A 22,801-nucleotide genomic window follows, 5' to 3' on the forward strand; every position below is an offset into this window, starting at 1 on the left:
AAAACTTTCAGGGATCTTTGCTGGAATCTTGTGACTCGTTATCTGTTGACTGATCCTTTCCCCGAACTCCTCATTTAACTTCCAGTTCTCCAACCTCACCTGACTATTGAAGGGATGAATGAGGTAAAGCCATCCCTGGGTTGTGATGACTCATCCTTCACCTGTGTGCTCCGCCTTCCCACCTTTTCTCACAGGGTTTGTGCAGGTGAACAGTGCTGGGTGTCAAACTGTTTTCCTGTTACTTGCCCTACATAAAAATGACCCAGCCTTCCTTTTTTATGGGCAAAAATCACTTGATCTTATTTCACGAGGAAGACAGAATAGAAATGGCAGACTGAACTCCAAGTTTGTCGAAATAATTGTAATTTATTGAATGTCGGTACAAGAACATGGCAGAAAAGATCAAACTGTCCTTTCCAGAACCGATGATCTGTCACTGAATACGCAACCTCCACCTACCTGAGAGCAACCCATTATCTACGTCAGTAGTGTGATTGTTGACCCCAACCAGTTGACCAAAGTTCAACTTTCAACAGGCAACAAAAGCAGAGGTGACTGAGCAACACAGAGAAATACTACATTTGATTTAGTGTTACATTGTTAGCTAAAAATTATACAGACCATATTATTCAGTAACACAAAAAATAATGTAATAAGTAGCGGTTACTCTACTGGTCTGACGCTGATGTTGAACGGCTTGATCAGCGCAGTGTATGCAGTGACTAAAAAACCCTGACTGAGGCCAAAAAGAAAATGTGCTTGGCAGCTGGACCAGCTGCATACGTGAAACTAAACACCGACTTCCACATGAATAAATGCTGCTGCCGTCGTCAAGCTGAGATGAAATGAATGCATGGATCACCTCCTCAGCATCAAATAAATGAAGGAAAGGCTTCAGCTTTGCAAGGACTACAAATCAGAAAGTGTTCTTAAAGTTGGAAATGAGGGTAAAAAAATATTAAGCGAGCTAAATTAGATGGCATAGCAGTCCAAAAAAATACAACCAAAATGTAATATGAGTTAGTGCTGCTGCTGCTAACGCAGGAGGAAGAGGAGGAGGGATGAAGGGATGGAAGACAAGTGAAGAATAAGGAGACAATTGGCTAAGAGCTCCACTCAGCACTTTACTGCTGAAAAATCCATCTGAAAACTGTCCTTCAAACACTTAAGTAGGACACACACACACACACACACACACACACACACACACACACACACACACACACACACGCATTGACATAATGGTTTCCCTAGCCCCTTACCCTTACCCTAAACTTAATCATAACCTAATTGTAACCCTGACACTAAAACCACATTTTGAGCCTCCAAAATGCCTTCAAATTTCTGAGGACCGGTGTGTTTGTCCTCACAACTGACTGTCGGTTCTCACAAGTATAGTAGAATGCAGATTTCGGTCCTCACAAAGATAGATAGACAGGAACACACACACACATGCATGTAACTGTATCATTTGCAGGTTGTCTTTTGATAATGGGAGATTTGCAGTGACTGAAGTTCTTTGTTTGAAGAGGAGGAAGACTTTGAATGAGAGTATGAAACCAGGTGTGAAGGCTACATCATAGAGGAGGAGGAGGACGTTTTTGACAGCTTGGTTTATCTTTTCGGTAAAACTGAACTGAATCTGGCTCACACTCAGGCAGAAACCAACAGGCAGTGATTTTACTTGTGCAGTGGCTTCCAGACCTATTTTGGGATTAGTTTCTAGGCTCTGTGATCACTGCCCTGTGAACCGTTTTTTTTTTTTTGTTGTTGTTGTTGTTGTTTTTTTTTTAAGTACTCTTCTTGAAAGGTTATTCATAATAAGCAGAAATAGCTCAATACTGTATTACATGGCAGAAGTGTCATGTAATGTTCAAAGAAAACCATCAAATCTGGAAGCTGAGAGTCTTTAATGTGACTTATTTAGAAATAAAATGCTGGAAACTAAAAATCTTTCAAAACAAAGCAGCCAAACGTCCCAGTTTAAACATAAGTTTAGTCGTCACACAGCAGCGGGACGAGGACCTTCAGCACTGTTTGTTGTTTATACATGAAGAATAATGAGGAAATTGATGTAATGTGGCTTTCTAAGCTTTCCAGCTCAAATCCATGTGTTTGCGGAAAAAAATACTAAAATATGTAACGACGGAATAAAGAGCCACACACACACACACACACACACACACACACCACATCGACTGGACTGGGTGACAAAATGAATAAAAGTTTGTTACATAAGTGATGTTTATTCAAATTCTTGACTCCATGACCATAAAAGGCTTCTGCATTTTACAGCCATCCATCCATTCGCTTCCGCTTATCCTTTTCAGGGTCGCGGGGGGCGCTGGAGCCTATCCCAGCTGTCATAGGGCGAGAGGCGGGGTACACCCTGGACAGGTCGCCAGTCTGTCGCAGGGCCAACACACAGGGACAGACAACCATTCGCACTCCCTTTCATTCGCACATTCACACCTAGTGACAATTTAGATTTTCCAATTAACCTATCCCCACAAGCTGCATGTCTTTGGACAGTGGGAGGAAGGCGGAGTACCCGGAGGGAACCCACGCAAACACGGGGAGAACATGCAAACTCCACACAGAAAGACCCCGGCCTGATGTTGGAATTGAACTCAGGACCTTCTTGCTGTGTGGCAACAGTGCTAACCACCGTGCCACCGTGCTGCAGCATTTTACAGCCAATGACCCTTAAATATATATTCTCATAAAAACAAAAAAAAATGTTCTGAAATGTGTTTTAAAGATGAGAAACGCATAAACTTATAAAGAATTTGTCTAATTTATATATATATATGAACTTTTTCAGGAAGTCAAAAACAAGAGTTGTTGTTAAAAAATTTGTTTTCCTTCAACACATTTTTGAGAATGTAGTTTAGGACCCGGTTACACAGGCCTAGAGGATGGTAGGTGACCATTGGTATCTAAGGAAAAATGTGTATTTCCTGACTGGTGAGGGGTTGGTGGCAGTCTTTTAATGACACTGATTTCAAAGTAGTACACAGTGCTGCACTAAAAACCTGCTTGTGATTGCTTTGATCATGGCCACTGGACACTAGGTTGTTAAAAAAATATCAAAACAAGACATCATGACTTCAACAATGGTCAACCTTGTAGAGATTCTGCGACCATGATTAAACATTATTGCATGGTACTGATGGACTCTTACAGTGTGCAGGTACCCTAACCAAACCAAATCCACCTGAGCTGTTATTTGGTCTTAAACAAATGTAATTTGAAAATTTTAGGTTTAATCGCCTGCCAGAAATGAAGCCAATCCATCTAATACTTCATGAGACATTAAATTCAACTGCTGACCCTCACCCTCCTTATGCTCTGGGAACGATGAATGCCAGTCCAAAAAGAATCGCATCTGAGCGATAACATTTATGCCGGAATAAATAATAAAATAAAAACAAGGAAGAATTTTCAAGTAAAGGTTCTGGCGTGAAAACCAAGATCAGTGGCAGGTAATTGTGAGCATCTCCTCTCCAGCAGCCTGCAGGTGAACTGAGGTAAAGTATTGATTAAGTGGAGAGCGTTCAACATCAGCAGTAATGTTTCGCAGCTGGAGAGCTGCAGCAGCACTATTCACGCTGAATGATTTCACACAGTTAGCAGCTCCAACACGAAGACATCGTCATTTAGCTGACTTGACTCCGAGTCGCAGTTTGTTCCAGAGACTGAAGCCCAAAGAAAAAGCTTCTCACTGCACAAGTTTAACATTCAGGGAGACACTTCAAAGGGATCTGCACCAAACACCGAGCAATATTAACGGGACTCCTCAGTGCTCGATTTAGAGGACTTCTTCTTTTCTTTTTCTTTTTCTTTTTTAAATTTATGATGATGTTCCAGCTCTCATCCAAAAGGCTCCTTCGTTTCTAGAAGCTGTGGAAGTCTCAGGTATTTAACCTCTGGAGGATAAATATGCAACATTCCCTTTCGCATGTTTGCCATATAGAGAATCAATTAAGTGGAGCTTCAAGAAAGTTGCTGTTAGTGAGTTTGTTCCTATTCGAGGGATTATCCTGGCGAGTCAGTTAGTGGAATTATAATCCGATTCTGTCATTTCTCCCTTTTTTTCTTTTTATGCTTCAACTAAATTAATCAGGATAGTAATGCTGGAGCAGGCCACAAAGAGCAAACTGGTGTCCTGCTGCAGCTCGAGACAGTGGGCATGCTCCACGTATGCAAGTATTTCATTTAAGAAAGTTTGGGTGGATCTTCTCCTGTGGCTGTCTGTGCATGGGTGTACATGTGTCCACACATGAAACAGTCCGTAGACTAAAAGGACGGAGACACAGCTGAAGGGTCTGAGAGGAAAAACTCAGCGGGCGCGATCACGACTGAACAGCATGTCAGACTGCCCTGAGCTGAAGGTCTGAAAGGCAGAATTACAGCCACAGTGAGCAGCTTGATCCGGTCACGACCACTTTAAAATAAAATGTTACATTATAAGAAAAAAACCCCTAAACAATGCCCACAGTGTGCTGCACAGCCCTGTGTGTAAAGCTTAGCTGTATTGCGTGTTCATCACAGGCAGCAGTAGCATCCAGCAGATAATGTCTCCATCAGTCCAGGCACACATCATCAGCAGCGCGCTGAGCTGTACAGAGCTCAATACAGCCAACACCATTACACACTGCATCAATAATGACAGGACACCGCAATACAGAGACACACATACACAGGAGGAACACAAAGATATGAACCCCACCCCCACACGGCCTTCAGAGAAACGAGACAACCGACCTGGACCAGAAAACATTACAACAAAGAAAGAAGTGTCAAAGCTTTGGGTGGTCATTTAGTGACTTCTTTACAGGGGCTCATATTAATTGGTTACATCCATCTGTACTCATTTAGCATTTACCTTGAATCAATGTATTTCTTTTGTTCTTGGTTTTGCCTTTTTTGCATCTTTTAAGATCAGTTGTTACCATTTTTATTTGCATTGTTTTGTGTCTTTGTTTTTCTTAACAGTCTTTTAAGAAAAACTACCTGCTGTCAACCTTATTTATATTCTTTGATGGTTTTTGGAGGAATTTGTTTAATGGAAATTCCAAGTACTCCATCCATCCATTCGCTTATCCTTTTCAGGGTCGCGGGGGGCGCTGGAGCCTATCCCAGTTGTCATAGGGCGAGAGGCGGGGTACACCCTGGACAGGTCGCCAGTCTGTCGCAGGGCCAACACACAGGGACAGACAACCATTCGCTCGCACATTCACACCTAGTGGCAATTTGGATTATCCAATTAACCTATCCCCACAAGCTGCATGTCTTTGGACGGTGGGAGGAAGCCAGAACCCGGAGAGAACCCACGCAAACACGGGGAGAACATGCAAACTCCACACAGAAAGACCCCGGCCTGATGGTGGAATTGAACTCAGGACCTTCTTGCTGTGCGGCAACAGTGCTAACCACCGTGCCACCGTGCTGCCGAAATTCCAAGTACTGATAAAGTAAATTAATGTATTCAATTCAATTTTATTTATACAGCGCCAAACACAACAACAGTTGCCTCAAGTTGCTTTATATTGTAAGGAAGGCCCTACAGTAATACATAGAGAGAAAAACCCAACAATCATATGACCCCCTATGAGCAAGTACTTTGGCGACAGTGGGAAGGAAAAACTCATGACCTGTACTCCAGGAAGTACAGGTCATGAAGGAGGACCTGCAGTCCTACTCAGACTATAAACACAAGAAATCGTCCAGGATCAGAAATCTTGTCTTTCTTTTAAAGACTCTGTGTATTCAATTACAGATTTTACTTTGGTTATAGGCTCAATAACCTCTACCAACTTTAAATAGAGACTTGATCCCCAATACCAAGTCTTAACCACCAAACAGCTGTTTGGAGAAGCAGAGATTAAAGTGCAATCCAGTTTTTTAGAAAGATAGAAAAATTAGACGAGGATACACTGATCTGTAGCTCACCTGCTGTGGTGAGGATTTCCTCTGAGAGCGGGAGCTGTCACACAGAAGCATGAGTCTGACAGAGGCGAACAGACACGTTAGCTCGAACTAATCTTCCGCTCTGAAGCACGCTTCAAAAGCAGTTATACCGTCATCTGTAGATGGAGGTGCTTTACTGTAACAAAGATTGATGTAAATCCCCAACAGATGAAACAGATTAATTTAGGATTTAAAGTAAGAAAAAAAATCTGCCTGAAGTTTGGAGGATATTTGGACAGAATTTGACTTCTTTAAAGGGTTTTTTTACTGGCCTGGGGTTCCATCAGACGACACAAGGACATGACCAAACAAAGGGAGCAGTCAGATAGAGAAACTGATCCCCTCGAGTCTCAGCTATGGTTAAACTGTGAGCTCTGAAGAAAGATCGCAGACTGAGAGTCAAGCACAGGCTCGTGGTTCACTGCTGGGATATAGTTCACTAGCTCTCCTTAGATTAAAAAAAAAAAAAGGACACGATGGGAGGACGAACAATGGAGGAGTTACTGCTTTCTTATCAAAATGATGGTTCAGAGTTTGGAGCTTAAACAAGTTGTTTATTTGCACACCCATTTTACTAACTGAAAGTCTGGGCTGACACCACTATCAGACGTTTATACTCGAAGAAGAGTTTGAATACTTTAGATTTTCATCATCTTTTCATCAGATGGTTAACCTTTAAATTAACATGACACCAGATAAACATTAAGATAACTCTTCACAAATGTCATCTTAAAATGCCAATGGCGGTCAGCAAGGCTGATTTTGGCAGACACGTGCAGCACTACATTTTACAGAACAAAGAGCCAATTGAATGCCATTTGTTTAACTACAAAATATGATTAACAGGCGTAATAATGATTTACTAATAAATTACTACATTAATAACAATAAATAATTTAATAATAATAAATTATTATGATTACTACATATTCACTTCAGAAAATAAACCATTAATCATTACTAATAAACTAAAAGATAAAATAATTATCAAATATATCTAATGTTTGTGTACATCTCATGTATGACAAATCCAGCAGGTCTTCCAAAAGATAGATTTACTTAAAACTGTTAAATAACTCTTATACCAATGTGTTGAAACACTGTAAACAATGCTTATTCAGTAAAATGTTGTTCTATAGTCATAATTATTTAAAATAAAGTTCTCTTTGATGATATCGTACCTAAAGGTTTTCCAATAAAAATGAAAAAGGTCAGTAAATGCTCTTTGACAAACGACAAATTCATGGAATAACGCGACTGGGATTTGTTTCCAAAGCTTCTGAAGCCAAACTGCTGACACAACCTCAGTCCTACAGCAAAATACTCATCTTTGTTCTTATCAATAAATCACTATCTACTTGTTCCCCATGCTGAAAAAAAAATTGAACTTTGTGAGATAAAAAGCAAGATATTTTTTTAAAGGTTGTTCTCCTGCTGATCAGGTGATTTATGGTTAAATGTAGCCATTGTTGCCGCATGCATGTCTGTGCCTTCAGGAGATTTGGCAAAGGAGCAGCTGATCCAATCACAACTTTTTATAAGATCATATTTTTTGTTATTTTTCTTTTAATTGAGTGAAATTACAAGGAATAACTCAAAGGACAATCTGTGCTGATGAAATGTCTTAGTTCGCTAGTTTAGGCTTTAAGACCAAGTTTCATTTTCAACCCTAAAATGGTATAAACCTTTTAGTAGTAACTAAATGTCCGATTGCATTTATTTGAAAATTATGTGTTTGAAAAATTGGGTACTGTCTTATATTTTACATAAAATGCTGAATTTAGTATTCAAATCTGCACAAAACGCATATGAACCTTGGTCGTTCGTAGAATTAATCTTGGTTGTCCGTCAAACTTACAGTCAAAGTCCATTTACAGTCAGTCTTTCCAAAATGCTCTTGTCCCGGTGCATTAAATACTTCCACTGACCTCCAACCCGGAGGAGATTCCCAGAGCTCCTGTAATGTATTTTGGTGCTACTGAGGAAATACATTTATAAAACCTGAAAACAAGTCAAAAACTTCAGGAGACTGAATCAAAGAATTAAAAGGCAGAGCGAAAAGCAACACATTATTGATACTGTCAGATTTATTCTGAGTTTCAGGAGACAGTGACCGCAGATTTAGCAATAACCAACATTAGTGTGTTTCAGGCTTCAGGACTCCCTTCTCTTTATCTCAGCCAATCAAGTGCCAAAGTGTTTCCCATGCTTAAAAATATTTTTCTAAAGAAGTTTGTTAAGTTCCATAAAAGCTTTGTGCATAAACAGAAGTTGTTGTTGCTAATCCCACTTCACCACCACTGATAAAAGCTGATTATGCAGACTTAATGGTGCCACTTTACCAATGGGGTCCAAATTGGAGCTTGCACCCCTTAATCATTTTCACGGATGTGCCAGACAATAGTGTGCTTACATCTTTATTTCAGCACTCAGGGGAAGGCCCCTTCCTGTTTAAGCATGGCGGCGACTCAGTTAACAAATCCAGGGCCATCAAGGAAAAGGTGGCTTTTCATTTGGTGTGGAAGAAACTGCTGTCCATCCAGCACCTCGGGAGGGAGCTGGCTCAGTGCTGGACCTCACTGTTACTCAAATGTATGTAATATGAATGAGGGTTGATCCCAGCAGCAGGTTCAAACATCTGCTGGACAGACTCCAGATGAGTGGAGGTTAATTTTACACACTTGTGTTGGGTCCCAATTTTATGGGATGATTTATTAATGAAGGCCCCCGGCAGCAGGAGTCAGGAAGGCTTTCATTCATGGGGATTAAAAGGAGTTCAGCAGGTAAAACATCAATGTCTCCTTGTTCTCTTTCTGTCTGTCAGTGTAATTTCACACATCCATGTGTTTCAGGCTCATGACTCTGAAAAAGCAGCTCAGTTTGATTAGCCACACAGAGAAACCCCCATCCTGCATGTTTCCTGCAGATAGGCACGAGTGTGTGCTGCTTCACTTTTCCACCTGCAGTTTCTCATTGAAAATGGTCACAATTCGAAGCTTAAATCCTATCCAAGCATCCAAATACTCCCTCTTCATATCAAATGAAGGTCTAAGTGCTGCAGAAACTGACCTTTAGTTTACCTCAATGATCACATTGAGGCAGTATATATGTAATGGAATACTTGAAATCAACTTACAGGAAAACAGCATCAGGACAACAAAAGTCAACTCGTCTGAATCTTTTCTTTCTGGGAATGTCAAGATTTAAACTAGATTGTAAATCAAATTTAAAGGTTAAGGCTGATAATAATATCCAAAGCTCTGTCTGACTCTCAGTTCTAGAAAATGGGAACATGAAACACTTCTATAATTTGTAAAATCTGTTTTTATATCAGTATCTGTCTAACGTGACAGCTATTGTTTTCAACTTCCTGTTGGCTCGATTAAAACACACACACACACACACACACACACACACACACACACACACACACACACACACACACACACACACACACACACACACACACACACACACACACACACACACACAAAACCACTCACTCACAATTTCACCAAAGACATCCTACAAACACTTAGGACCCTTAAACCTCCAAAAAAGTCTTCAGTCTTCAAGTACAGAGAGGCTATACAAAGGTACAAATCAGCGGTCTCTGTTTACATCTGTGTGCACTGTCAATACCACAATATGCATTTAAATTAATGATCACTGCAGACAAACAAAGGACTGGTAACCCCATCCAGCCTCTCTAACAGTCTAGCTTCTTCTTTGTTAAGCAGGTGAGATGATGAAGCTGGAGCAGGGAGTGGGACACTGGTCCAATCAGGCAGGAGGTAGGTGGGACTGAGGAATGACAAGTGAAAGCACCCATTCTGGATGCTCGCTGGCACGTAGCATTCTGCACAGAAAGGATAAATCCCACAGAGAGCGAAAGGAAGAAAGTCTTTATGGGTCTAACCTTTTTCTGTGGACGGTTTCATGTGGAACAGGATATTCAGCAGCATTCTTTAGCAGCAAGATACCTTCCTATATGATTCATGTTGAACGCTGTTACTGGGAGCAAAGTAATTAACAAGATATTCAAAGACAGTTATAAGCAGAATATTTAATAAAATTTGCAGGCAAACAAAAACTTAAATGTCAAAATGGTTCAAATTCTTTCAGCTCCGATAAAATAATCAGTTTGTAACATCCAGGCATGAAAAACATGATTGTTGTCTGCAGTATTCAATGAAATGGTGCTGGGGATACGGAGAGCCCATGGGCTCGGTTTTTATAAGACATGAGCTTAAAGACATGGAGCACATAAGGAGTCCTAATGAAAGCTGAGAATGATTCAATAGTTTTGGGAGCTTGTATCTATTTAAAAACCAAACCTCAAAGAGTGTTAAAGCAGGGAGAACCTCATCAAATATGGAAATAAGTTAATTATATCATAATTTAAATAGACAGAGACTCTGAAGGCCCCCCTTCCAGCGGTTGGATAACGCCCACTGTGATGAACTATATTCAAGGACATGATTATTACTTAGCTAACCGCTAATGTAATGATGAGAATGTCTTTCGCACAGATGCGCATACTCCTTAATCCAGCTCTTATCTTCTGCCACAAGGTCGAAAATCTTCAAAAACACTTCACTTCTGGCAAGAATCAAATCCCTCTCTCCCTTATCTGCCCTCCTTTAAGCTCTTAAATTAATTTTATAAAACCCTTTGTTCTCTAGTGTTTTTGCTTTTTAATTATCAATAATTCTTTTCATGCACAAAATATGGCAATAAAGTGAGTCTTGGAGGTAGGAATCTCTCCCTCTTATCTTGTAAGCCAACTTCCGCATCATGAGGTTTCTGTGGTCTCTGATGTATTTCATTAGAGACACGACCCTGCATGCATTTATGTTTAAAGCATTTCAATTACTCCATTATCAAATTTGATTGAAGTCACTTTAGATCAAGTCAAAAGCTTTGCATGAACATTTGAACCACCTATTATTGAACTCATGCTCAGAAGGATAAATAATGATTGTTCAGCCCACAGCACAGAATTTAACTCGTTTTGTAGAGAAAAGGACATATATCTGCCGGAAATGTCTCTCAATAAACATCTGTAGAAATGTATTTGGACCCTCAAGTAAATATGGGGTGGCTGTAGCTCAGGAGGTAGAGCAGGTCACCTACTGATCGGAAGGTTGGTGGTTCGATCCTTTGCTCCTCCAGTCTGCATGTCAAGTATCCTTGGGCAAGATTGCAACCCCAAGTTGCTCTCCGATGCGTCCATCGGAGTATGAATGTGTGTGAATGTAATTAGATAGCACTAAGTGCTTGTGAGAATGTGTGTGATTGGGTGAATGTGGCATGTTGTATAGAGCGCTTTGAGTGCTCCGAGAGAGTAGAAAAGCGCTATATAAGAATCAGTCCATTTACCATATCGAATAACTGGACTAATTTAAATGTATTCATAGTTACATAATCACACAGTTACACTATGTAAAGTAAAAACATCACCTGTAGTACTGATTTTCTTTTTTCAATATTCTTTTCTTGAATTAAGAATTTGAAGACCTCTGTCTCCATCTACTGGCTGTAACTCTAAACTGCATTCTGATTATATTAAGACATGTATAACCTTTCACATCTGAATATTTTTGAAGCACTGCAACTGCAGAAGTGTATTACTGAATGTTTCTCAGTGCAGGAAGCTGTACCTGCTAAAATGGGGACATAAAGGCTGATTTTACGGTTAAGTCTGGTGTTTTAGCCTGAACTATGCTTTTCCAGCTGCACAAGTGGAAACATTTCTCTCAAAATTACATTTTTGTTGCTGTGTTTTTTTTAAATAAAGGACCATATTTGGAGCACGTGTGTGTGTTTTATTTAAAAACAAACCTCATGGGGCTGTTTGTATAAAAACTTTATTACTTCGAGCATTATTTTAATCAGCAACAGTTGCAGAGACAGTTGCACTGCAGGGTGGATGTCATGGGGGATGGGTGGGTCCAAACAAACCACACTTTGACACAATAGTAAGCAGTTTGTTTCTCATTTCAAACAGCAGTCTGGCACTCCTGTGCTGAAAAGCAGTCATGCTTTGTGAGGACCTCTTAATATCACATCATCACACAGTGTTACCTATGTAGTGTAATTTTTTAGTGTGCACCTGACCAGGATTAGAGGTTTTCACCCATAAGATGGATTCTGCATCACACTGGGGTCCCTTAATTTTTGACGTTATTATTCAGGTTTTTATTTTATGTTCATTTTCAGATGCTCTTTGGTGAGATTTGGGAAAAGCTCCAGTTTTTTTTGTAAAGCAAACGTTAGAAGGTAAAATTCTGCAACAACTTCTGCAATAACTTGGTTTTTGGTTATAAAGTCGATGCCTCCTGCCCCAGTCTATTGACATACCGTGTGGGGTTCATTGTCAATGAGACAAAACATGCCCTTTATTTGAGTTCAAATCCACTTATGACCCTCCACCATCCATAAATCTCAACAAACAAAGGTGTATATTTTAAGAAAGATGAAGAAAAAAATACTCAGTATGAAGCAAAAAAGAAAAAAAAGAGGCAATTCTCCTAGATGGAAATTTAAATACTAACCCTGCAGTGGCCAAATAATGGACAAAATGCCTTCTCGCATGTACCATAGATTTACAGACTCATAAGATGTACACTGTGGCTATAGAACAAGATATGACAGCTGATACTGAAGCTTTAAAAGGATAAAGACTTTCATAAAGGTAAAGTAAATGAGACCAGAGAAATGTCAGATTATCTTTTTTATTATTCGAGTCATTTTAGCACACAGTACTCTTTGGTTAGGAGATACTTTAGATACCTTTTACTGTCCTCCAGCCAGCGGCTATATTTTCCTTGCCTTACATAAGGCACTTTTAGCTTTTCATTGCAGTTAGTTACCAGAAAATATTCCACTCATGAAGACCCATCGGTCAACATGTCAGGCCTAATTAAATCTTTATTCTAACAAACTGTAAAATACATTTGTTGATGTTTGGTGAGACTGAATAACTGTGAAGAGAACACTTTAGCTGATACTACCATTTAAATTAATTAATTGCAAAAGTACATATTAACACCAAATAACAGCACACACACACCCACACACTGTAACTTTAGCTGGCATTCTTGCCACTCTTCTTCTTCTTTTTCTTCAGGACCTCTTTCTTGGGGTCTGCGTCAGAGGATGGAGCTGATTTAGTGTTCACAGAAGACGAGGCTGACTCTGAGGGTTTTAAGACTGCTTCTGGCACCTGAACAGGTTCGGCTATCTGCTGCTGATCCTTCTCGTCTTGTAGAAGCACCATTGGCTTGACCTCACTGGTCTCCTCCTTGAGCTCGGCCTTCATTTCTTCGGCATCCATTGCTGGAGAGGCCCTAGTTTTCTCAGTCTCTGGTGTTAGTAGAGATTCAGATGGCTGTTGCTGATCCTTATCATCTTGCGGAGCCACTTGTAGTTTGCCCTCACTGGACTCCTCCTGGATCTCAGCCTTTATTGCGTCTGTTTGTGGATCAAACTTGGCTTTCTCAGGGTCTGATGCTGATGTAGCTTCAATGGACTGCTGCTGGTCTTTCTCATCTTTCACTGGTGCCCCTGGTGTGATCTCACTGGTCTCCTCCAGGACCTCAGCCTTCATTGCCTCCATTCCTATTTCAGCTTTTGCTCGTTCTGGTTCTGGTTTTGGAACAGGTGTGACTGTATGCTGGATCTCTGCGTCTGGCTCCGCTTGGTGCGCCTCTTCAGCCTCAACTTGTGTCTGAACCTTTATCGCCTCTGTATTTGGATCTAATGCTGTTTCTAAAGTTGTCTTCTGAGTGGTTGTGGCTTCTGCAGTAGGCACAACCTGATCTAGAACCTCCTCCACCTTCACTGGCTGTGGCAGCTCTGAATCTGATGCTTTTGACTTTGCATCTTCCACCTGCTCAGGGACTGAATCCAGACCCTCTTTGACTTGAGGTTTTGCTTTGAAATGGAAAAATGCAGATGAAACTAAATCTTCTTCAAGGTCTAACTCATTATTTTCCTCTTCCTCATTGTCAACAGTTGTCGTCAACAGGGAGGCAGCAAACTCTTGCAGCTTGGTCTGCTCCTCCTTCAGGCGGGACATGCCCTCTGTCAGAACCGGGTCCTCCTCCTCGATTTCCTGCATCTCATCAGGGGTAAGTAGGGCAGATTCGTCAGCACCCTCAGGCTTGTTATTGAGGTTGGAGATGCCAAAGACCTTTGTTTGAATGTTGGCATTAGAGTAGCGAACATCCTTGATTTTGTCATAGAGCACTTTCCTTTCATCCTGGAGGGCACGGCAAAGCTTCTCCAGCTTCTGAATCTTCAGGACGAACAGATCGTACTCTCTACCTTTCTCTGTTCTCTGAAGAACAAGAAGGGATGAAGAAAATTAGACAAGATGACACCATAAAATGCTGTTAGAGTAGGGCATTTATGAATCGCTAAAGATCTTTGGTTTGGTGATGCTTTGCTGTCATCATCTAAATTAAGTCACTGGTGCAACATGACCCAAGACCCCGTTTGTACCAGGACCAATTGGAAAATGGATTAGCTTGTCTGCTGGATCAGTCAGTTTGATTGTATCTATCTTTTTTTTTTTTATCAGCTAATATGTTGGACCCATGAAAACAGTTCTCTAAATATTTACATTTATAGATGGGATTATTTCATGATCTCCAACTTTCTGCTTCTAAATTCAGATAAAATTGAGGTTATTGTACTCTGCCCTGAAAATCTTAGAAATGTGCTATCTAACCAGATTCAGTAGATGGGAGGCAGAGCCTTCAGTTTTCAGGCCCCTCTTCCGTGGAACCAGCCTCCAGTTTGGATTCAGGACACAGACGCTATCTCTACTGTTAGGCTTCAAACTTTCTCCAAAGCATATAGTTAGGGCGGGATCAGGTGACCCTGAATCCTCGCTTAGTTATGCCTGCAATAGGTGTGGGCTGTTGGGTGAGTCCCATGATGCACTGGGTGTTCTTCACTCACTATGTGTTAATAGACCTCTCTGCACTGAATCAGTTGTTATTAATCTCTGGCTCTCTTTCACAGCATGTCTTTTATCCTGTCTTCCTTCTCTCTTTGCAACCGGTCGTGGTAGATGGCCGCCCCTCCCTGAGCCTGGCTCTGCTGGAGGTTTCTTCCTGTTTAAAGATAATTTTTTTTCTTCCCACTGTCGCCAGAGTTCTTGCTCATAGGGGGTCATGTTATTGTTGGGTTTTCTTCTGTATGCATTATTGTAGGGTCTACCTTAAAATATAAAGCATCTTGAGGCGACTGTTGTTGTGATTTGATGCTGTATAAATAAAATGGAATTTAATTCATGGATTTGCAGGCACCTATACTGTGGAACTAAATCTGACAGCCTAGGAATCAGCTAATAAATTGGAGGAGTGTCTACTCATTGACCACTGAGTAAAAAAAAAGAGTAAAGGAATCTAAGGAAATACTATACATGAATCCAGCAATTATTCGTTCCCATGCTGGGGCCAAAAAATTTGTACAAATTTGAACAATCATGTTTTTATCGATAAGGCACTGGCACCACATGGATTCAAAAAAGATTAACCAAGGCCTGTAGGTGTCTCTCTCCAATTGTGAGTAAATTCTCCAGCTAGAGCATCGTAAACATTTACCTCTTCAATCATATCAGTCAAAGCCTTGTTGCAGTTCTCAAACCTCGTCTTCCACAGATTGGACTCTTTCTCCACTTTCTTCATCTTGTCTGACATCTAAAAAACCAAAAAAAACAACAACCACAAAATAAAATAAAAGCTACGAATCAGACTTGTGTCAGATCCATCCAAAGTAAAAAAAACGTGTTAGAGCAACAAAAATTCTGGTAAGAGGGGTTTTCTTTAATCGTCACACATTCATTTCTGCACTCATTGTGTCTGACATAAAAGATGAGAGTGACTGTCCCCATTTACCTTACACACACACACGCGCACACACACACACACACACACACACACACACACACACACACACACACACACACACACACACACACAGGTCAAAACTCACATTTTCCATCTCCTTTTTGAAGCGGACGTAGATTTCATTGCTTTTGGCCAGAGTTTCCTGGAACTCATCAAACTTCTGACCATACAGGGTCAGCTGTGGTTAGAGAGGAAGGCTGATAAGTCAGAGTCATAAGACAGATACGTTTATATTAGCAGATCCCTCATAATTTCTATTCAAATAATATGACGACAAACTAAAATTAAGCTTTATTCGCTGCTCCTGCAAGAAAACCTCCAAAAAACCCTCAAACAGATCTTGGTTAGACAAATTTAGAACAAATTAAACTTAACTGCAGTCATTTTTTCCCATGTATTGATTTTTGAGGCCCAGACTAAATCTCCACATTCAAGTAAGATCCAGTATTCGAAGTATACTCTAAGTATATTTGCACTAGACGGAAAGATGTTAATGAAACTTACATATACGCATTTCTCTGTAAAAGTGTTTTTTTTAAAATGCATTTTAATAAATTCAGCTTTTCCAGATAGCTTATTCAATAATTATTTTTGTTTTATATAATTAATAAAGAGAACAGCAGTTTTCTGATATTATTCCTCACAGTGTGGAGAAGTTTTAAGCCGCCATGCACAAAATAAGTGCATTCAGCTCATGGTGGTCTTGTGTGACACCTGCAGTAATCTCCCTGACTCAGCCTCGGCTCCCTGTCCTGCAGTCAGCGTGTTAGTTTAGTCAGTGAATATTCACCTGCGCCTGCATGACAGTCCCCTGCTCTCTGAGTGTCTGAGCCTGCAGTTTCCATTCAGCAGCCTGAACCAGTAACTGGTTAGAAGAGAACAGACAGAGCCAGACGTTAAAGACGTTTCTTTACCTTCTTCTTCATGGCCAGCTCCTGCTCCTTCATAGCGAAGCATTTCTTTGTTTTGTCAATAGCCTCCCTAAGCAACTAAGGTGACAGAGACAGTATACAGTTAATCTGCATGGCCTTCAAAACAGATTTAGAGAAAATTCATCTTGATTATCAAGCTAACAAGAAGCAGCCCGTTCTCATCCCCTGACCGTCAAAGCCTTTATGCACAAAGTGTCGTGGTTATTGCATTAGTGAGATGGGTCTGTGACACCCAACTCATTACTTTCCAGCTTGTAGGGTTACTGGTAAAAAAAAAAAAGAAGCACCATTTATTTCAAATCACCAGTTTTCCCAGAACCTTGAGAAAAATGAGATCATTAAAGTCTTGGTGGATAATTTTGCCAGTGTCAGTGCATCGCTTATGTAAAAGGAAACATCTGACCAAACTGGAGCAGCTGACACACGGAGATGAGAATATGTTGCAATAAGACTGCTGTGCTGAAGTCACATTAAATATGTTTAAATGGAATTTTAAAAACAGACATATAATACCATTAATGATATTCATTGATATGACCTTTTAGAATTGACATGCCAAAGTTTGTTTACATGTAGATAAACTGACATAAGTGATATCTGGAGAGCTCTGGGTGAATTCTCAGAATGATGGGACAAACGCGTATCCTTTATTTCTTCACTGGTTACAATGGAAGCAATGGCACACTCACGTATTCCTTCTCTCTTTTGTGTTTCTCCTCAGCTTCGGTCAGCAGAGCGTTGGCCTGCTGCAGTTTGGCTTCAATCAGTTTCTGCTGCAGGTCACGATGCTTGTTGATCTTCTCCAAACTCTGCAGGAAGGAGGAGAACAGGAAAGAATTTACCTTCATATCATTTTCTCAAGCATTTCGTCCTATGAAAGCTGGGTAAAGGCTCCAGCCCCCCTGCGACTCTCAATTGGATAAGCTAAAGAGAATGGATGGGTGGATCAATGGATCAATTTACCAATGAATCAAAAAGAAAAAACTCATCTGAAGTAACTCTAAAGTTTTGTTTTTTATTCAAAGATATCTGAAAATACATTTTAATGTGTAATGTTGACCTATGACCTCTCACCTCCTCCCTCCGTTCACACTGGGTCATGAGGTTTTCCAACTTGTCGGTCAGGTTGACGTTTTCACGGCACAGCTTCTCATTTCTTGCGCTGTGCAGCTCAATCTGGCTCTGGATCTCACCGAGCATGCTCTGGAAGTGGGTGGTGATCTCTGTTCTCTTCTCCTCGTCCTCCTTGCAGCGCTGCAGAGTCTCCTCCTGGAGGAGGTAGCGGTGGCAGTCGGGGAGAAGTGAATGGAAGATGGGGAAGGTGAAAGAAACAGAGTTCTGTCAGGCTTCAACTTTCCTTCTTCCTGTACAAGTGAATCAGTTCTTGCAGATAATAGCCACCATCTAACTAACTACAAAACACTGAGATGTTTAAATCGCGTTTTTATACGGTTTGTGCTTATCGTGAAATTGGATTAAAATTTATGTCTCAATAGTTTCTCCTGCTGTGCCAAAGTAAATGCAAACATCCTCCACACCCTCAGAACATTGTAGAATGACTGCTGCTCTCTGCACAGACTCTCCAGTTTGCTGCGAGCTGCGATGCTGCTGCGATACTCAGCCTGCAGCTGCTGCCGCTCCTCCAGCACGACCGACAACTTCTGCTGCAGAGCACTCAACTTCTGCACATCGCAGCGCCGCACGGCCGCCTGCGAACACAAGGAGAGGCACTTTCTATGAATTTTAAAGACGCAGTGCCAGAAACAGTATAAATACTTCCAGCAAGCAACACTAAAAACTTCAGCTGCTTCCTTACCAGCTCAGCATACTTCCTGACCAGAGCTTCCAGTTTCTCCTCTGGAGAAGAGAGTTCATTCAGGGCCTGCATGATGAGAGAGGCCTCTGCAGAGAGGAATACAGTTTCTAGCATTTTGATAATATACCCAGGATATAGTGTTCATTATTTAAGCTTTCATTTGCTATGACAAAAACAATTTTGCTTTGCTTTTTTAAAAAAAATTAATTATACTTTGTATTAATAATGAGATGGTTCACCCTCTCATGTTTCTGGCTTTTTAAATTTAATTTTTCTAAAGAAAAGTTGTTGCTGCTCACATCAAAGGCGCTATAAGCTAAATAAAAAAAGAATCAGACTCCTGTCAGTGGTACAAAGTATTAAAAGTGCAAGATAAAAAAGAAGATAAAAGCTCAAGTAACTTGCATATAAACTAGGCTAAGAGTTAATAGAGTAAATAATAAATAAGTAAATGCAGTTCATCCTCAGCATGAGCAGGATAATATTGCAACAATATATAAGTTTCATTTTAGAGTTCAGTTCTTTTAAGGTGCATTGGTTAAAAATTGTTTCTATTTTGGGGCTAATAAGACTGTATCTGACACCTGTCAGTGCGATCAGCTCAAAAGCACCAAAAACTTGTTGAATCAGAAACAAAACTTCAGCATTAAAACTTTCCAGAATACAAAGTTTACTAAAGTCCACATGCAGATACATTTTAGATTCATTCGGGTTTTTGTGGGGTTGACTGATGGTTGGATGGTTGCAGTATTTATTGGGAAATGGGTAAAGGAATAAAACCATCCTGCTCTCTGGCTGCCTCACCTGTGTCACCTGTGTCCATGGTACTTGTGATGTCATCTTTTGCCTCCTCCTTCACCTTTTCCACCTCTGCCTCCACCCCACTCTACATCCAAAACAGTATAAAACATTGTTTTTTTGTTTTTGTTTTTGTTTTGTTTTTTACATTTGTTCGGCACACATCACCAGCAGCCAGACATCAAGGAGCAGGTGTTGTTAACTTTTAAAACCTGTTTGTCGAGGACGCCAGCTGCGGAGCTATACATGTGGATGATGTCATCCAGCCGTTGACTGAACTGCTCCACAGAGTCCGGATTGTCAGGAGAGGAGGCGGAGCAAGCTGCACCTGCCGTCTCACCCTCACTGCTCTCAGGCTCCAGTGAAGACGCCTTGTCAGATGTGGGAGGCACCAACACCTCAGCTGCTTCCACCGACGTCTCCATTGTCAGTTTTCTGGAACTAATGCACATGGATTTTTTTTTTTTAGCAGGCTGATACAGAGATTTACAGAGAACCTAACAAGACGAAGTAAAACTTAACTGTTAGACGTCACTCATTCAAACTGCAGCATGTAAAAAAACTTTGATTTCACTCTATTCATATACCCTTTAATATTTAATTGAGCTATATGACAAAATCAGATGGTCTAGCAATTGTTTCTGAAAGCTGCGCATTTAGATGTGGGAGGTATGTTCTGATTCAAGTGTAACAGAAGGATTACGCTGTGGTTCTATTCTTTAAAAATGTACAAGTTTAAGTTTGGAGGTCAGTGAGTTTGAAAAATCTCCTGAAAAACTTTAACAACTATACAGCTCATAAACAGCTCACACCAACTACAAACATGCTTTCCATTGTTTAGCACATGCTAATCCAATGTAAAGTATCTGGCAGCTGTCACTTTAAATTTAGCTCACTGATAGCTGTGACAGATCACAGCAGCGTCACAACTACTTTTTATTAGACTCAGGAGGAAAATGTTTGCAGAGATCAAATCAAAAAGCCTTTTCTGAACAGTCTTCTGTAGACCGAAAGTGTTTTTGCAACCACAGCTATATCCAATCTCACTTTAAGCACATCAGCACTGGCTTCTTTTTTCTGACCAGGAAGATACATGCATGTCTTGTACTGTCTCCGGTCTCCGGTAAGCTTCAGTTTAGGGTACAAGTCAAAAGAGAAAGTACAACTATTAAAGGAAACAAGCTCAGACTCCAAAAGTCTTTCTTGGAACAGATGTTCCAAGAACTAGGAGTCTATAAGTTATAAGGTTGTGTTGTGTTTCATTACATTTCTTTAATTTTCCATCATCCATTCACTTTTATCTCTAAAATGTGTCCAAAAAAAAAAAAACTGACAATGTGAATATGGTTCCATGAAAAAACCCAACATATTAAAACCCAGAATCTATAAAATGTAAAGATTTACAGTTTGTCTAATCAATAAATCGACTGGTGACTTCACGGTAGGTTTGTTGATGTCTTTGCAGCTAATAAACCTGCCATGTACAGTGAGGGGAAGGAACCTTTAATCAGCGACCAACATTACTTTATTATTTTCCCATCAGGCGTCATCGAGCTCACCGCCTCTTCCTCTGTGTGTGTCCACATAGCTCTGTTGCAACATGACGGCTGCCACCGTTATTATATCTGTCAAGTTAAAATTAGCCATCACAGTGAGATAGCCAACTCTGCCCTCCCCCATCCACACACACACTCACACAGGCTACAGCTGTTGTAGTCTCATCTATTCTTAGAGCATCCAAATATGGTTCCAGGCATACAGTCACAGATTTTAAGGCTAAACATTATTATAAACTTGTTTTTTTGTTTGTTTGTTTTGTTTGTCTGCTTGAATGTTTCCACTGTTTTGCAGCCCCACTGCAAAAATACACTAAGCTCCTCCCCTCTATATTACACAACCAATCACAGCCCCTCCCCCTGAATCACAAGCTGTTGACCACGACTAAATAAACTGCTCATGGTAATGTTTTTACTTGATGACTGTGCTCGAGCTGGATGATGGAAAAACCACATGAACATAATCTGGACTTTGAATAACTGCATTCTTTGTTCTTGATCATCAGCTAAATCTTAAAATATCAATGTTACGCTTGTTTCTTGTTTGTGTTTTTTAAGGACATTCTTAGTTTTGGACAAATGATCCTACACCTGACCTCACTTTATGCCTCCAAAATAAAATGATCCATTTGCAAAACTAAAAGAAAGACATTACTGTCAGAATGAGCCAGAACAGCCAAACAGAAAACCTTTGGAAAAACCAGGTAACTGCAGAAAGGTGTAGACAACCAAAAACAGCAAAAGCAAGGCCAAAACATTAGTAATTGTTTACATGTGACAAAGTGAACAGTCCACCAACTAAACTGAAGTAAAAGGAGGCACAAGGCACCTTTAAAATTATCACATATATCACATTTTTCACTGTACTGAATTATCAAAATGATCCTTAAAGAATAAGACACTGCTTTCTTCAAATGCAGGTATTTTATTATATTCCAGTCATGAAAGTGCTGAAGGGCTGAATATAGACACACTGACAGTGGCACAGCCCTTTATTGTGTCATGGCTGCCATTACAAAGCTCTTCATGTCTTTTCCATGTTGTACGTTAAAGTTATTTATTAAAATGAAAACATAGCAGCAATAACATTTTTTCCATCTTTAAAAATGACCATCAGGCCCCATTTATGCCTGAAACAGGAGGAAAAATACATTTCCAGTTTGTTCCACAAAGTAGTCCACTTGTGGAAGTGCACCCAAATGCAGTAGTAAGAACGGTGAACACATGTAAGTAAGATTTCTGAGGAAGGGAGGAATGAAAAGGTCTTACCAGGATCAGCAGAGTGAAGGAGGTGAAGAAGAGACAGCAACAGACGGAAGAAGAACGGGAGGAGGAGGAGGGTCCTGTTCACGGGACAGCTGACCCCCAAAATAACATGAGAGGATCAGCTCAGGGACACGCCGGTGACTGCACCAGAGTGTGCTGCGACTGTGGATAAGGGGACACATTCTGCTGGGGGTGGGTGGGTTCCCGAGAGTCTTTTGTGATTTTAGAAATAACTTCATCACCAATATTCACAGGTCACCTAAAAACTCCTGGGTCTTAAAATTTTTTAGGCTAAATGTGTTTTTAAAAAAAGCAGAAGTGAATTTGAAATGGATCAGAAAAGAAACTAACAGTAATGATGACGTTGGGTCAAAGGAATCATCAGACTCAGACTCACAGTCTTTAACACAATCAGCACAGTAACAAGTGGTGTTTAGGACATTTCAGCTACAACAGCGGAAGGCAATTCAATACAATCACACACACAAAACACTGTTACTGGAGACTATGAATGAGTATTGTCTTGGTGTTTCTAAT

The 22,801-nt window shown here is 40.4% G+C and overlaps 1 protein-coding gene across 2 annotated transcripts; it reads right to left on the reverse strand.

Moving 5' to 3' along the window:
- Window positions 1-12,696: 12,696 nt before the first annotated feature.
- txlnba (taxilin beta a) lies at window positions 12,697-22,410 on the reverse strand. Of its 2 annotated transcripts, none has more exons than XM_006793460.2 (11): window positions 22,268-22,410; window positions 19,655-19,883; window positions 19,449-19,530; window positions 18,645-18,730; window positions 18,367-18,537; window positions 17,903-18,097; window positions 17,518-17,637; window positions 16,687-16,761; window positions 15,982-16,074; window positions 15,591-15,686; window positions 12,697-14,317 (listed from the first exon to the last, which is right to left on the reverse strand). In XM_006793460.2, the coding sequence occupies exons 2-11, from the start codon at window positions 19,865-19,867 to the stop codon at window positions 13,064-13,066; spliced, it is 2,385 nt and encodes a 794-aa protein (XP_006793523.2). In that variant the 5' UTR covers window positions 19,868-19,883; window positions 22,268-22,410; the 3' UTR covers window positions 12,697-13,063. The 2 variants fall into 2 exon arrangements, with proteins under 2 accessions (XP_006793523.2, XP_006793524.2); XM_006793461.2 differs by lacking the exon at window positions 16,687-16,761 and adding an exon at window positions 16,811-16,885.
- Window positions 22,411-22,801: the final 391 nt, after the last annotated feature.

Source organism: Neolamprologus brichardi, chromosome 15 (genome assembly GCF_056152115.1).
Source record: "Neolamprologus brichardi isolate AB-2024 chromosome 15, ASM5615211v1, whole genome shotgun sequence".
NCBI lineage: Eukaryota > Metazoa > Chordata > Actinopteri > Cichliformes > Cichlidae > Neolamprologus > Neolamprologus brichardi.